Source organism: Mytilus edulis, chromosome 1 (assembly GCF_963676685.1).
Source record: "Mytilus edulis chromosome 1, xbMytEdul2.2, whole genome shotgun sequence".
Lineage (NCBI taxonomy): Eukaryota > Metazoa > Mollusca > Bivalvia > Mytilida > Mytilidae > Mytilus > Mytilus edulis.
In genome coordinates this window covers 46,100,812-46,116,917 of record NC_092344.1, presented here as the reverse complement: position 1 = coordinate 46,116,917, position 16,106 = coordinate 46,100,812, and the positions used below count along the sequence as shown (strand labels likewise).

Here is a 16,106-nt window from a genome sequence, read left to right as displayed (position 1 = left end):
AGCCGCCGCTGCTGCTGGATCACTATCCCTATGTCGAGCTTTCTGCAACAAAAGTTGCAGGCTCGACAATAAACCATTGTTGACAAAAGTATACCTATGTCTCACTTTTTGACTCTGTCAAAGTGAGACATAAACTAACGGCCATGAAATCACACCATTATGCTGAAAGTGGCATTAACCCCTGATCAATCTATCTATCGTATAAGAGGCATAAAATATACAAAAATATGAATTTTTCACCTTTATTGTGTGATATATATTTATGCAGATCTACTGCAATTAATTGTGGTCAACTTTTAAAATCTTTCATTTGTCTCTTTCTCTCTCTCTCATTCTTTCCTATCAGTTACATACACACACATATCACAATACACATGTACAGTGTTTTGTTTTAAAACTTATGTAATGATTGAATGACTAATGAGCTGTTACAAGATTGAGTATTTTATTTCATTTTGAAAAATGATAAAAAATTTAAGAATTTCGTCAACAAATACAAAGAACTTTTGTAATTTTTTGTAATAAATATGAAAAATAAAAATCTTAATTTCTGTCAGATTTACTTTACTTTTGGAATTATTTCTTAATAAATTTCTATATGCATTAAATACAATGATTTTATAATGAAACAATACCCTGTAGTGCATTTTGGTCAGTAACTGTGCCATTTTTTTCTCACTACCTATAAGTGTTTTTTTACATAACAAATATTGCACTCTAAAAATAAACACTGCATGACACACTCTGTCTCCACACTGACTCATAACATGACCACCTCGTGTGCCAACCACAATCACCTAAACATATTCAAAACAAGGGAAAAAAACAATATATCGTATAATTAAAAACCCAAAACAATAAATAACACTCTATCACGTAGACAGACCTTTAACTGAAAATAATCATAATTTATAGATATTTTTTATAAGTTAAGACATTTTAAAAACAAATACATTTCACAGTGCGTTACAAAGACATGTTTGTGTCTTTTATAAACGATCAACAAAGTATTTACAATATCTATATATGTACGTCATGATGTATTGCATAATTGAACTATAATTTTTCAACAACAACATGGCTAATTCCCTTACTTTCACTTCATTAAAAAACCTAAATATCAGGTTTCTGGGACTCTACTTTCACTTTATACATCAAAGTTTCTTTTCTTTTGTCTCTCTTTCAATAATTTTTAGAAAATCAGAAATGATTAAATCATGACTTTTTTTGTAATATTTGATGTTTTTTTTTTTTTTATCTAAATGAAAAGCCAACTTTCTATAAACATTTTAAATAGAGTGAACACATGGAATTGAACTAATTGTAAAATTTATTTTCAATTTAGTTTACATTTAAAATGCTATTTTTCAAATTTAGTTCTAGTATCTGTTAACAATATTATCTATTATGCTTCTGCCTATATAGATTTAACAATTAAACATAGAATTGCACTTTCAAATGGATTTCTCCTTTAAATAACTTAAATATGGCACACAATCAGAAGAAAAAAAGATTTTAGTAAAGATACAAGTGAAATACATACAGAATTTAAACTAACAGAAATAATATTTTAGGATACATATATTAAAGAAAGATTATCACATATTAGAGTTTATAAAGTTTGAAGTAAGTTTCTGAAAATCACTGTATCTTGAATAACACGTCATTCGTTAAACTTTCTAGAGACAACACTCCTTCCCTTCAACACACAACGGCCCCAAGTTCTTAGGGCTATCTATGGACTATCAGACTTCCGTCCCGTGAGGTGCTTCATACTGTTGAGACAGAGATCCTTTGGACCGACCCTTTTTCCCTGATGAGAGTAAGGATGATGAAGATGGTCCCTTTATAACTAACAAGTTCTGACTGGTCTGTGTACCTAGTGACTCTCCACTACTGTTGACGCCTTGTGAGCTTCCCGAGGCCTGCAAAGATCAACAATCAGGTTGAATTGTCTATTCTGAATGATTTTAAATATTGTTTCAGTTTGTTTAAAATTTACAATATATTTTATATATTTTAATTTCATGCAGATTATTAAAGTTGATATGATAGGAAAGTAACCAAGCAATTACAATATGAGAACAGCCATGAAAGTATAGAATCTGACTTGGTTCTATACATATACATACATTTAATTTCATTTATATATACTTTAAAATAAAAACAGTTTTTTTTTGGTTCCCATTTGAGGATTTCAATTTTCAGTAGTACTTATGTCTTTAAAGTTTTGATTTTTAATATTTCAACATGCAAAGGCTAAATTTTGTTTTGTCCAAAATAATAAGATTTATCATCTTAGATGAACTTTGTTATAATTCAAATTTGTTGGTATATAAATATACTTACAACTCCACTATCTAATGAACCACCACTGCTACCTCTCCTCATCCCCTGAACTGTAACAAAAAAAACACACCTTATTACTTCCCTTGTTAAAAACCACATCAAAAAAATATATCCAGTTATCTCCCTTTGACCAATTTAATACCCTTTCATTTACAAAGATTAAACAAATTTTAATATAAACAGAAAAATTATTTGTGTATTTCCCAAACCCTTTAACACTGTAAAAACATATATTGTTGCAAACATATATCTGATGAAGAATGAATTACTAACAACAAGTACAACAATCATAAGCACATTGAACATAGAAATCACAAACAAGTAACACAAAACTTAAATTTGGACGTAAAATAGACTTTAATTTGTTGGACGAAAAAAACAAAAAAACATAACAAATACCTAATATGAATGGCACAACTTGTAGATTAACTTTTTTTTAATAACATCGCTTTTAGCCTTATCTAATTAAAACTAAATTCATAGAAGACTAAAAAAATTAACAAAAGTATTGTTGCAAACCAAGAATTAACTAGAACTTTCTTACTTGAATAATTAAGACTATGTGAATTTGATCTAAATCATATAAGTCTTTCATATAAATCTTTTATAAATGTTATAAAATCAAAAAGATATGACTTATGATTTCTCCAATTTTAACAACAGGGTAATTCTTAAATTTGTTTTTTATTATGGTATCTAATGATGAAAACAAGGCTTGGATAATTTTTGTGTAAAGTAATAAATTCTCCAAGGCAACGTAACAAATGAACAACAAATAAAGCTATGATAAAAATTGGAAATAACAGGAAAAACATATTCATAAAATAATAAGTAAATAAACTTTAGTTTCTTCAAATGAGGCTCTAGACTCCATTGATGAATATCATTAGAAATCTGTTTCGATCATTTAAAATCACAAAATCCTCCTCTTTTGAAGAAACTTTTAAATAAAAAGTGTATGAAATGAAGACTGCATGAATAGTCGTTAGATGAACGATAGCTACTGTATATATATATATATACGTTTTAATATGTCAGTTTCGACATGCATGTAAGAAATCAGAAATAATTAAAAAGAAATTTATTGATAATGCAAGTCAAGAATGAAGTTATGCTAAGCTTGACATGATGAAATGACTAATTCTGTTATTATATCAAACTAGATAATATAGTTTTTTTGCAATGCAATAATTTCAAGATATATCGATAAATAGGACTGTTGTTTTGAGATTAATTCTAGAATGAAGTCAATCTTTTGCTGATTCAGTAAATATGTATGTGTTTGCCCTTCTGTTGATCATTATCTGATAAAGGCATAAATCTGGAATATCAAGGTAAAAAACCAGTAGAGAGACAATGATTTCATTTTATTAAAATTTATTTCCATCTTCTACTTTTTTTTTATTGCTTGATGAGTTATTTCAAAATTTCAGAAATAGAAATGTTTTTTTTCCACTGAAAGTAAAATGACAGCCTCGTTCAAAAAATCTTCGATGACATTATTATTTACTTAATCATTAAAATGAAAACATTTTTTTTAGATAAAATAAAGAGTCAAATTTTTTGTTTTAAAAATAATTTCAGCAAAAGATTGAACTTGGTTATGCAGTCTTCTATTCATACTAAGTGACAACATGCATACCTTCACAAAGGTCAGTAAGAGAATTGGACAGATGAAGCTGTTTCAAGCCGCCACATTCAGGGGCAGATAATCTATTTAATGCAGGATCAGAAGGCTTTGATAATTCGTACATTAAAACCCTGGAGTCGTCATTAGCATATCTTTCTACGGAGTTGTGGTTAGCACTCTGTTTGTTTAATTCATCTTCTATTCTAAGTTGTTCCATTCCATTGCACTAAAATAAAAATAATAAAATGAATAATTCCACGTCAATGAAATGCATCATATGACAGAAAAGTATCTAAAATCTGGTCTCTCGATAATTTAACTTTACTCAGTGCTTGGAATACGTGCTAGAAACACAAAATCCAGTATTTTGATTGGTTGAATTCTAACTTATGAGAACGATAATACATGCAGTACTTGAAATCTAGAAATTGGGTCTTCTTGCTCTAAAAAGAAGAGTGCAGTCTAAATTGATTTTAATGCACTTAAATTGTTATCTTCCTAGTAATTAGTACTCCCAAGCTTTAGATATTGAGAGATCGGCATGGTAACTTAAAGATTAATTTACAATTACAAGTTTAAGTTGCAGATTCTGGCAAAATTTCATCTAAATAAAGTGGATGTATATGATCCACCTATCGTCTCTTTTTGTAACTTCCTCATTTCAGTGCACTTTAGATGTTGATATTTTTTTTTATTTCAATCGTGAATCATTAATTTTTCATCTGGTGCCAAGTTTTTCAACTTCCTGATTTGAAAACACAAACTTTTTTGATAACACCTAACATTTTAAAGATTATAAAACAGATAATTTACAAAAACAAACTCATCAGGACATCTTACATAAATTTCAGATTTAATTTGAATTTTTTTTGTTTTTTGTTTAACAACAAATAGACAGATAAGATGTAAGTTTCAACTATCAAACAATGTACCTGATAAGAAATTGATTAGCGAACATACATCAGTTATCTGTTTCATTGGAATTAAACCTGATTCCTTGATTAGTGTAACAGTCAACATTGCATAATAAAAAACAGATTGCAACTAGATTTGCTAGACTGTAAATTTACGTTTTTCTTACATTGTCTACACCTTCAAGGTTAAACAAAACATATTTTTACTATAATTCCTCAAAGGTGTTTTTAACTTTGTAGTTTTGAGAAAAGATCAAATATTTAGTATATAAAAAGCTGCCAAATAAAATATTTATTCCAAAAGTTGTTGCATCATGAGAGTATAAAGTCAATAAATGCTATCATTCTTATCAATGATACAAGTTTTTACAAAATCTAGAGTGTGTAGAAAGGATTAAGAATATCATTCTTACTTTCATGGTAAAACTCTCAGTAATATTTGAGTTTTTAGTCTGTAGATTAAAAGACATTGCACATATCAAGCAAATGGGGTTTAACAAAAAATTTCATAATTGTTATTAATCCCCAAATCTCACAATTACCTTATGAATTAGAGTACACTTAAGGGCATACGATACAGTTTTGAACCTGTATTTACAAGTTGCTGAAAATTTGCATATAGGCTATTTTTTACCTGATTAAATCAAATATGTAATAAAAAATATACCTTCATGTGCTACTTTTTGAGTAAAATGAGGTCGAAATTTTGTATATTTGCTCAAAATTCAGATTTGTGTCTATATTTTCTTTTTCGAAAGAAAGACAGAAGTTTTTTGTTTTAAAAGATAAACATAAATTGTTTTTTGTTAAATAATCGGTAATTTCTGTATTTTATAAGTATCATTAAAAATTATGCAATTTTTATTCCGAAATAACTCTATATTTATCAAATGTTCATGAATAGAGTAAAAAACGTCATTTTTTGCTGCATGTTTATCAAAATAAAAAAAATTGCGCTATTTACAGTTTTATAAAATTTGGGTCACATAATCTCCTTGCAAAATGAAACAAATTGCTGTTTTAAAAAATAGAGGTCCATGCACTCGTTTTCAAATTAAATCAGTTTGAATGATAAAAATCAGTCGAAAAATGCATCTTTTCCCGATATGTCATAGTTTGACGTCGCGAAAATAACATTTTACGTTAGCAACGTCATTACCTTCCCTGTAACTGTATCGTATGCCCTTAATACCTTTTATGCCATTTTTTCAGTTTAAAAGCATGTAAAGATATTTCTTTTCGTGTGACATGTCTCTAAAAAAATCAGTCTTTCACCCAAGGAACCTATTGAAAGTCCAGGTCATGGTAATAACTACTCTAGCATCCAAGTATACACCAGAAGCCCTCCCCCTTTGAAACAAATAAGCACTGTAAAAGTCAACGTTCTGTTTGAATTGTAACTGTTAAAGTTGAGTATGATAATATCAAGAAAAAAAACCATTGGAGATTCCTGGCTATGAACCTGTCATATGTTATTAATAAAGTGTGTATATTTAAGATTTTGTGATGGTCACCTCTGCTATAGCCTCTTTTAAATCTCCAACAAACTTCTGTCTATCATGGTCATTTCTGGCATTGAATGTGATTAAGGTTTTACCATCTAAGCCATTTGTTAATCGTACACCAAACTGGTAATCTAAAATATAAACAAATAATTGAGTTCTTAATCCCTTTGAATCAATTTCTTTCATTTTCATATGTGCTTCTTGTACATTTCATAAAAAGAAGTTGAAAACAGTTTCATGCAGTCATACATTTCATGAACAGTTAAGATTGTAAGCATGAAATTCTATAAATTCAGAAATTAAGGTTTTTATTATTGCGAATTATGCGACTTGTGAGTATTTGAATAATAAGAACTTGCATTCGTAAATCTGATACATTTGTACATGTATTTGTATGCATCTTTTTCGCCTTTTCTGTAATGGCAACAATTATTCTCACATTTTGGTCTGTCATAAAAAAATCTACTTTGAAAATATAGTTTCACAGTTTTTAATAGAAGTTTAAAAATTATCTCATTTTACGTTTTGTTTTATCAAATTTATTTAAAAGTCAGACAAAATCAAAATTGTCATCTGATGCAATAACATACAAGAGGTCAATAATCTCTACAAAACACAAGGTATACCACAAACTTTAAGTAACATCCGATTACAGCAATGCTGATAGTTTTTGCAGTTCGAGACGACAATGTTGTGACATGTTTCAGGAAGTCTGCATATATATCACTTTTATTTAAGTATGAAATTAACATTAAAATCATTAATATAATGTTCAATTCATGACATTTATAGATGTTATATTTTACGAGCAAAAAAGTCTGAAGTTTTCAAATTTGATTACATGTATGTTTTATGAACTATATTATAAGTATTGTTAAAATTTCATTGACAAACTTCAAAAGTTTTGGAAACATGGTGCCTAAGCCTCGACTCCCAAACTTTCTTACAGATGAGACATAACTACAATTCTCTTGTGACAAATACATTTTTTAGTGCCATATATATATACTTACGAGATGTTTCATATAAGTAAACATGCATGCCAGCCAGTGTAAAGGATTGTTTAAATGAGTATGTTATACCGCTCTTCTTTTTACTTAATATTTTCGTCACCTGAAATAATAAAGAAATAAAAAATATTTACATTTGACCTTCATGTGTCAAAAAATGTAAATTTAACCTTATTAGACTCTGATACAAAAAATACACTAGTGAAGATTTCCAGTACATAAATGATACTTTTTGTTTAACTTTCAATTCGTGGTAATTCTAGTGTTTATCTGAACTTTGAAGCTTTAAAAATAACCATTTGATACTTTTTTTAAAGAAATAAAATTATTGCGAGTTGAAATCTTTTTAAAGTTACCTATATATATATAGATGGTTTAACCAATGAACTAATGAACCTTTTTAACCAAGAAAAGTAAAATAAACATAAAATGTATAAGCTTGTGACACCAATTCTATAAAAATGTAAACGCGGAATATTTCTATTGTCTTGGTTTCTTTTTTTGTTAATGAATAGTTCAACACCACATTTACCATTTTTTACCCAAAAGATTTAGTTGTCTTAAACATTTGTTTCTGTGATATTTTTTAGGGATTATAGCTTCCTATCTGACTTTGTTTCTGTGATATTCTTTAGGGATTATAGCTTCCTATCTGACTTTGTTTCTGTGATATTCTTTAGGGATTATAGCTTCCTATCTGACTTTGTTTTTGTGATATTCGTTAGGGATTATAGCTTCCTATCTGACTTTGTTTCTGTGATATTCTTAAGGGATTATAGCTTCCTATCTGACTTTGTTTTTGTGATATTCTTTAGGGATTATAGCTTCCTATCTGACTTTGTTTTTGTGATATTCTTTAGGGATTATAGCTTCCTATCTGTCTTTGTTTCTGTGATATTCTTTAGGGATTATAGCTTCCTATCTGACTTTGCTCAGCTTATCAAAGCTTGCAGTTTTTTAGATTATTTTGAAAGAACTATTTAACATTCATCCTACTAACCAGTAAACAATCATTAAATAGGAACACTTCTCGTTGATGTAAGCCTATCTTCTCTTTCTTATTAGGGTCGTGAACCTCATACAATCTACAGTAACACACCAGTCGTCTATGAGGTAATGCTAGTTGCTGGAATAAATAATCAATATGTTTTATAATTGTAATGAATCTGATTAACTTACAGACATACATTTAATGAAATTTGTCTAGACAAAAGCCTTTTAGTATTCAGAATTTCTTTACAGTGCAGAGGTAATTTTCTGACCAAGGAGGTCTGCTTATAGCAGATATAGATGCATTTTTTTTCAGTAAATGTGTTCAGAGTTATGTCAGATTAAGTTTTAATGTAAATATGTAAGACTTTTCCCCAAGGTGCATAACCTTCTTAATATTGCTGATAGTTAAAACAGACAAAGTAAGCTGTTTATATTCAAATAACTAAAATATATGCATTTTAAACCTGCACAATAGTCAAAATACATTAAGATAATATGTGATAAAATCAAATGCATTTATCAGTGACAATTGTCAACAATATGCCCAAATCCGTCATAAATCCCCCCTTCTTCAACAATGAAGAAAATCACATTATAGCACTTAATGTTTCTTCAGTCTTAAGACATATTTTTCATGTTTCAATATGTTTTGTTTGTGCAGACATCTTAGACAGGTATAAACCTATTTATTTTGATACTTGTTGTACTGAAGACATCCCACGCTAGCAATTATGTTCTACGTTTACTATTACTTACTGGTTTTTTGCCAACAATTGTCTGCTCAACCTTCATGACTTGAGTCACATGATCCACGCCAGCACGGAATTCTGTCAGTTTGATTCGGTCATATATACCAAGTAATATATCTCTGTCTATATCATAGCCATCATCAAGATCTACGAAAAGATAACAAAACAAAAGTGTTAACTAGTTAAATCAAAATTAATCAAAGCATTTTTCACTTTTCTGATATAGTTGATGATAAGTAAAACAGTGATAAGGTCTTTTCTTTTGTACACTGTAGAGACAAGATCTTACAAACGAAAGAAAAAATAAACAACAAAATGAGTCTATGGGACACAGATGGTCTGTTTAGGTTTAACATCAGTATTTTAAAAGGAAATGTTTACGACTTAAGTTTGTTATAATCCAAAATCCAGATTATTTATCTGACAAACAAAAAAACAACTTTAATAGCTAATTTCTGCTTTATCAAAGTCATAAACTAGAAAGCCAAAAGTTAAATCAGTCAAATTTGAATTTGATGTGTTTTGTTATTTTTAATGATTTTTAAATGATTTTGTAGAGGCTGACACAAGTCATTATTCAGAAACCAATTTTAGGTGCATATGTACTAACTGTGTACATAAATAAAACTGTATAAATAAAGTGCACAAAAAAAATTAATTATGCAAATAATTCTTATCTATAGAATATTTGTTTTCTGAAAAAGGAAACAATTCTCACACCTGCAGAAAATAAAAAGATATCTAAATGTATGTTTGTTTTCTGAATTTCTTCTGGAGAGGATGAGCTTCTAAGAATTAACGCTTGTTTTAATTCTCTATAATCAAACCAGGATTAAGATCAGTGAATATATTGGCAGACAAATGACTTTGTCCTTACTCACATCATGTACTTTACAAACTAAATATCAATCAAGAATTAATTGGAAGTTTTTATTTGTAAAGAAGCCAAACCAACAAGTTTCAGGAAGAGCTTGGCTCCCTGGGCAACCAATGCAATTTAAAATTCATTTATTTCCTCAAAAATAAACATCAGACTTTTAAAACTACAATCAGTAAGTACTTTTAGATTACTATCAAAATGTTCAAATCTGATTAAAAAGACTAGAATTTACGAAAATTTAAAAATAACCCAGGCAAACTTTTCATCTTGCATGCTCTCTGAAGCCACACAAATAGACAAGTTTGTGACTACAAAAGTATACATTTCAATTTAAATTCTATCAATTGCTCCTAATTCATTTATTAATATCCTAGGTCAGATTCAATTTTCATGGGTGGAAGTCATTAAATTTTCCAGATCATTTATTCTTTTTCAAAAGGTCATTCTCCAAACTTTTTATAGAATTTAAAAGTTAATCAAGCATTATGCCATGTTAAATTAATGCATTGAAGACACACAATTATTTATTCATGGACATGCAGGGTCATTTAGATATGATTATTCACGACCGTCTGCCAAAGGGGGAGACAGGAAGAAAAGTATCTAGTACCAAATATCTGTTGACTTCTGGTGACATTTTATAACCAACAATGGAAATTAATATATCTAATGTATGTTTAATGGTTTTCAACATTTTTCTACATTTTCTTTGATATATATTTTTTTTCAATCCCATTTCTTTTTTGAAAAGTTTCTTGAGCATATACAGATAAAACATTACAACTGAAATCCAAGGACATCAAAATATATATGATAAATGTGAAATATATATCATATAAATGTGAAATCATATACATATTGACCAATAGTCTTATACATGGTCAGTTCAACAGCAAAAATTGTCTTATAAATTGTTAGATGTTGACCAAAGAACAAAATTTTTCAGATGGTGCTTTTGTAAATTTAAAGTCATCTAAAGCAACTCTTTCTCCTCACTCAGAAATTCTAATATCAAACAAATGTTCAAAGAGGTCTGGATAAAACTGTTCAACTGGCCATTTTCAAGTATATTGGTTCAACATGTAATTTATCCATTGGTAGAAATGTTATGACCCTGAGTTATCATTATAGCCAATCAACATTCTTATTTCTATAACTATTTTTCTTTGTCTTGGACTATCTCAAAACTGAATAAATAATTCTGAATCATGCCTAAGGGACCTTTCTTATTTATTTTATCATTAATCTAAAAATCCCCCATCTGACCATATGTCAAGTTTAACTTTTGTAATTAAGCAAAATATTTGGCATTTAATGGTTTTCTGATAGGTGTTGAAAAGAAGTCTGGTTCTGACCATTCAAACCCACATCCAAATGTCAAAATGTCCAGATAATTCCTGTAAAACAGAAGCTATAATTGACTATAGATAGCTCCATTTAATTACTCCCTATCAGACAGAACAACTTTACTGACATATGTACTGACACATGTCAAACACAACTCATGGATGGCCAGTTAAGGATTGCCATTAGAAACTGACAAAATAGATTACTCAACTGATGCCAGTGCTAAATAACATTTATCAAAAATATTCAAAATTGTTTTGATGATGGATAAATCGCCCCTTTAAAAACTCTAGAAATTTATTCACAGGGTATACCATATCATAAAAAAAACCATAGAAAGAACTGCAGTAATAAACAAGAATGTGTCCTCAGTACACGAATGCCCCACTCGCACTATCATTTTCTATGTTCAGTGGACCGTGAAATTGGGGTAAAATCTCTAATTTGGCATTAAAATTAGAAAGATCATATCATAGGGAACATGTGTACCAAGTTTGAAGTCGATTGGACTTCAACTTCATCAAAAACTACCTCGACCAAAAACTTTAACCTGAAGCGGGACAGACGGACGGACGAACGAACGAACGAACGGACGGACGAACGAACGGACGCACAGACCAGAAAACATAATGCCCCTCTACTATCGTAGGTGGGGCATAAAAATTAAAAATATTGTCTGTGTTGTAGTTTGAGATTTGTAAGGGCTGCAATAAGTCCTAAGAGGTATGACTGACTTTAGAGTAAACTTAAATTTGTTATTAATAGTAAGAACATGAGAATGAATAACCAGTACAATGAAATCACATCAAGACGAGACATCATTGTGTAAAGACAGAACTACACATGTTAAGATAGTATGCATCCTTCCTTCACTTTTATTAGATAACAGAACCCCTGAAATACGCATATCTGACTGTCAACTGATCAAAAATTGACATGAAAGGTGTGAATTGTTAAAATAGATTGTATCACCACAGTCCTTTTTGACCTCCAGTAAAGAAGAGTTCATCTGATAATGGTGCACTGTACTGATCATAATAAACATTGATACTTATCAATCAATATCTACCTATTATCATTCCTGTTTATCTCTGACGTGTGGAAAGGAGAATCTTATCAGCAATAAAACAGATACCATGTCCAAAACATTCAAATAAAAATTCTCTCAAATGCACCAAAATGCACTATTTTATTTCTATTTTACGACTTTTTTACTCTTCAAGTAAAACTTAAAGCAGTTTTCCAGAGATGTTATCAATTTATAGAATCTTCAGGTGGTCTTCAGTAAGATAAATTCACTCTTCAAATGTTGCAGATCTATTAAAATAGTGCCAATATAAAACAAACAGGTGTTGCTAACAGATAGACATATCATGATGAGGCTACATGTAAACCCTCTCAATAATAATGCACATTAATTCTGGCTATTTTATCCATCAAAACTTATCAGTCTATTTTCTACCAAAGACAGCATGTACATTGCTAGTTGGTAAATATGTTTGTCCTAACGTCATCGCATTTGACATTACGTCAACGGAAATGCACTGATTTACCAAACAAATTAAATAACTTCAATTATTTTCAAACACATTTTCTCCAGACTGCTGTGAACCAATTTTGTTCAGTAGTGCAATTATCTTAATTATTTTTACATATGCTTTCCTAACTAATTTTTATCATTATATATAAACTGTAGCAAGCAGAATGAACTACAAAACAGGATAAAACTTTGGCTATCAAACACTCCATTTGAGTGCATTTTTCTCTCAAAAAAGCGCAAAAATATAGATAACTACTTCCTCCCTATTTCACATGATACTAAAACATAGCCAACATTTTAATCAAACGTCCTTGGATTACTGTCTCCCTAATTTAAAGAAATTTCCAACCTTTCCGTCTCACATATATTAATATGATACTTCGACCCCTGAAGCTATACACTTTTAATTAGATGTCATCAGTTAAAGCTTTATCATCTTGTCAGAGTCTACCGCATATCATCAAAAGGCTAATTTCATATATTAACATTCAAAAGAAAGACACTTTCAGTTAATTATTTTACAGATATAAACATTTTGAGTAAAATATTAAAAGAAATTTCCAGATAAAAAGTATAATCCTTCAAACAAATCAATCTTTAAGATTGATTTTTTTTATTCCAACGCCAGAAGCATCTATAGGACGGCTTGTGAAAAGGCAGAAATTAAAAACGAGAAAATCTACTTAGACCTTATGAAAATTTACAAAAGAAATCTTTCATCATTAAAGAAAGCAGGTTTTCCCTCTCTTAGAAAAGCAGAGATCAAATACTGCAAAACTTAAGCAATAGATAACATACAAACTGAAAGACAACACAACTATCCTTTATCTTTTGCTGGATGTCAGTTTCATACTGTAATGTATTTTTCACCTGTTTGTTTAACCCTTGTCCAAGATTTTACACTGATGTAAACAATAACAACAATACCTCCGATAAATATTTGATCCCATGCCAGGTCAAGGAAACTGGACTTCACTGTCCAAGAACAACACTATCATAATTCAATGGTTACCAACCTTTTCACTATATTGTATCATCACAGTATGCATAACACTTTCAACTGGATGTACTCAACCATAGACAAGACAAAAAAAAAACCACTTTAAATTCTAGCCTTATTCTTATTTCTGAGTTATGTTTTTTTAGTGAGAAATGACATGTCTTATTTTTTATTTACTCCAATATTGGACTACTGGTAAATTGATTCATTTGACTTAATATTAAAACAAATAAATGTAGTTTTTTTCGTAATTTTTCTTATTTTTATTTGAAATTTGCACTACCTACAAACAGGAAATCTTAAAAAGAACTGGGACATTTTCACATTTTCAAAATGATGTGGATAGTGCTTACTTAGCATTATGTTCACTCTATAAAATAATTAAATTTTCAAGAGCAAATTCAAATGTCATTTCTCAATTTCAATAAGAAACTTTCTGACCTCTTTTCTTCCTTTCGAATTAAAAGACATTATGTCACATAATGTAATTGTGAAATATTCATTTTATTCAACAGCTTCAGGCTACAGACACCCTGACTGAGCTTGATGCTTATTTAAACCTCAGGGTACTTTCTTATATACCAATGTTGCAAAGATTACCCAAACAAAGAAAATGAAACTTGATCATTGTCTGTTATTACAAATAAATAATTACTATTTAATGTAATGAAACCTTAGCGTTTGGCGACAGCCATGAACTAACTCTACTTTAGTTTTGCTGATAAATTGCCAATTGATACTGATAATAATAATTTATCTTAGGGTTCTTTAAAGTATACAGGATGAACAAGTCTATCCACTAAGATGGGCAATGATAGAGAGAGACAAGATTTTAAATAGACCACTTCCTTAAAACCTTCATATTTTTATGCATGTTGAAAGTATAGTGGAAAAGATACTAAAATGGGTCATTCAAAGAAAAACCAGATAGCACTATGGGGAAAATGAAATTCAAAAATAATAAAACCCCAACAGATTGAGCAACACCAGCTCCTCCAAAAAACCCAGCAGTGTTTAGTGTACTCACTCCTATCCTTTGAAGATAAATAAAAAACATCCCCTTTTTGACATTATTCATTATCAGGTATGACACAGTAGAATGAAAGTATTTTGGCACATATATTTACCTCTTAAGTTTTTAATGAAATCTTCTGGTTTCATTCGTCGTTCTGGTTTAATACTGTTATTATGAAGATCTGTGTTTAACATGATAATTGCAAACGCTAACAGGAATATTGTATCTGGATTCTTAAAGCTCTTGATTTGGTCGGGATTGCACAAACAAAATCTGGAAGCAAAAGCCTGCAAAAAAAGAAAGCATGAAATGTATTTTCAATATTTCAGTATTTTTATATTAATATATATTTTGATACAAATATTGTTGGGATCATTTTTATTTTTACATCTCCTTGATTAAATAATTGATTGGTGTTTAGCACCACTTTCATCACTATTGTGTTATTTAGTGGCGGTCAGTTTTTATTGGTGGAGGAAGCAAGAGTGTACATTTCCTTGATAGCTGTAAATTCAAACTGTTTTGTTGAAAACAGACAAATTTGAATTAGTTTTAAATTTTAGTAAATTTCGAATTTAACGTTAATTGCAATAATTTTACAAGTAAACAATACAGAAGTGTTTGATAGCAGCATTACGCTTTTCTGTATCCTTTAAGAACCTCATTATGATATACTTTGTATAATTATAACATCTAAGTCTGTTTTATTTAGTTAATTGAACAGGTAATTGTTTACTACCACATTAAAGCTGTAAAATAATCAAATCATAATAATAGCTCATTACAGACGTGGGCTCTTTGAAAACAATGTTCTAATGTAATCAAGTGCACCTTTGATAGTTCATACTATACTTAAAAATAAAGTGATCTTACAGATATTATGGCAACCTTGTAATTTTTATAGATTTATGAAAGTGGAATTTTCCCTCTTCAGATTTCAGAAAGTCATGAAACATTATAATGTGCTTGTTTTTCTGCGATTTCAAAGTCTTTGAAACATTATAAGGCACACGATTTTCAACAATTTCAAAGTCATGTAAACATTATGAGACACTTATTTTCCTATGATTTCAAAGTCATGAAAACATTTTAATGCACTTATCTTACTATTACTTGGAAGATAAAAAACCAAACATATTCTGCAAACCCCTACCATTGTACCTCATTAATTGGA

At 29.5% G+C, this 16,106-nt stretch overlaps 1 protein-coding gene across 29 annotated transcripts in view; it reads right to left on the bottom strand.

Annotated features, from left to right (window-relative positions):
• Positions 1–228: 228 nt before the first annotated feature.
• The window catches only part of LOC139512984 (IQ motif and SEC7 domain-containing protein 1-like), a 95,172-nt gene continuing 79,294 nt past the window's right edge, over positions 229–16,106 (bottom strand). For 19 of the 29 annotated variants that reach the window (XM_071301038.1, XM_071301030.1, XM_071301102.1 and 16 more), the window contains 8 exons: positions 15,045–15,219; positions 9,158–9,297; positions 8,409–8,534; positions 7,412–7,511; positions 6,408–6,529; positions 3,992–4,205; positions 2,350–2,399; positions 229–1,925 (listed from right to left, as the gene is read on the bottom strand). In XM_071301038.1, coding sequence (XP_071157139.1) covers positions 1,746–1,925; positions 2,350–2,399; positions 3,992–4,205; positions 6,408–6,529; positions 7,412–7,511; positions 8,409–8,534; positions 9,158–9,297; positions 15,045–15,219 — 1,107 coding nt within the window. In that variant the 3' untranslated portion in view covers positions 229–1,745. Of the gene's footprint in view, positions 1,926–2,349; positions 2,400–3,991; positions 5,454–6,076; positions 6,530–7,411; positions 7,512–8,408; positions 8,535–9,157; positions 9,298–15,044; positions 15,220–16,106 lie in introns of all 29 variants that reach the window. The other 10 variants (XM_071301127.1, XM_071301137.1, XM_071301234.1 and 7 more) reach the window with 2 other exon arrangements.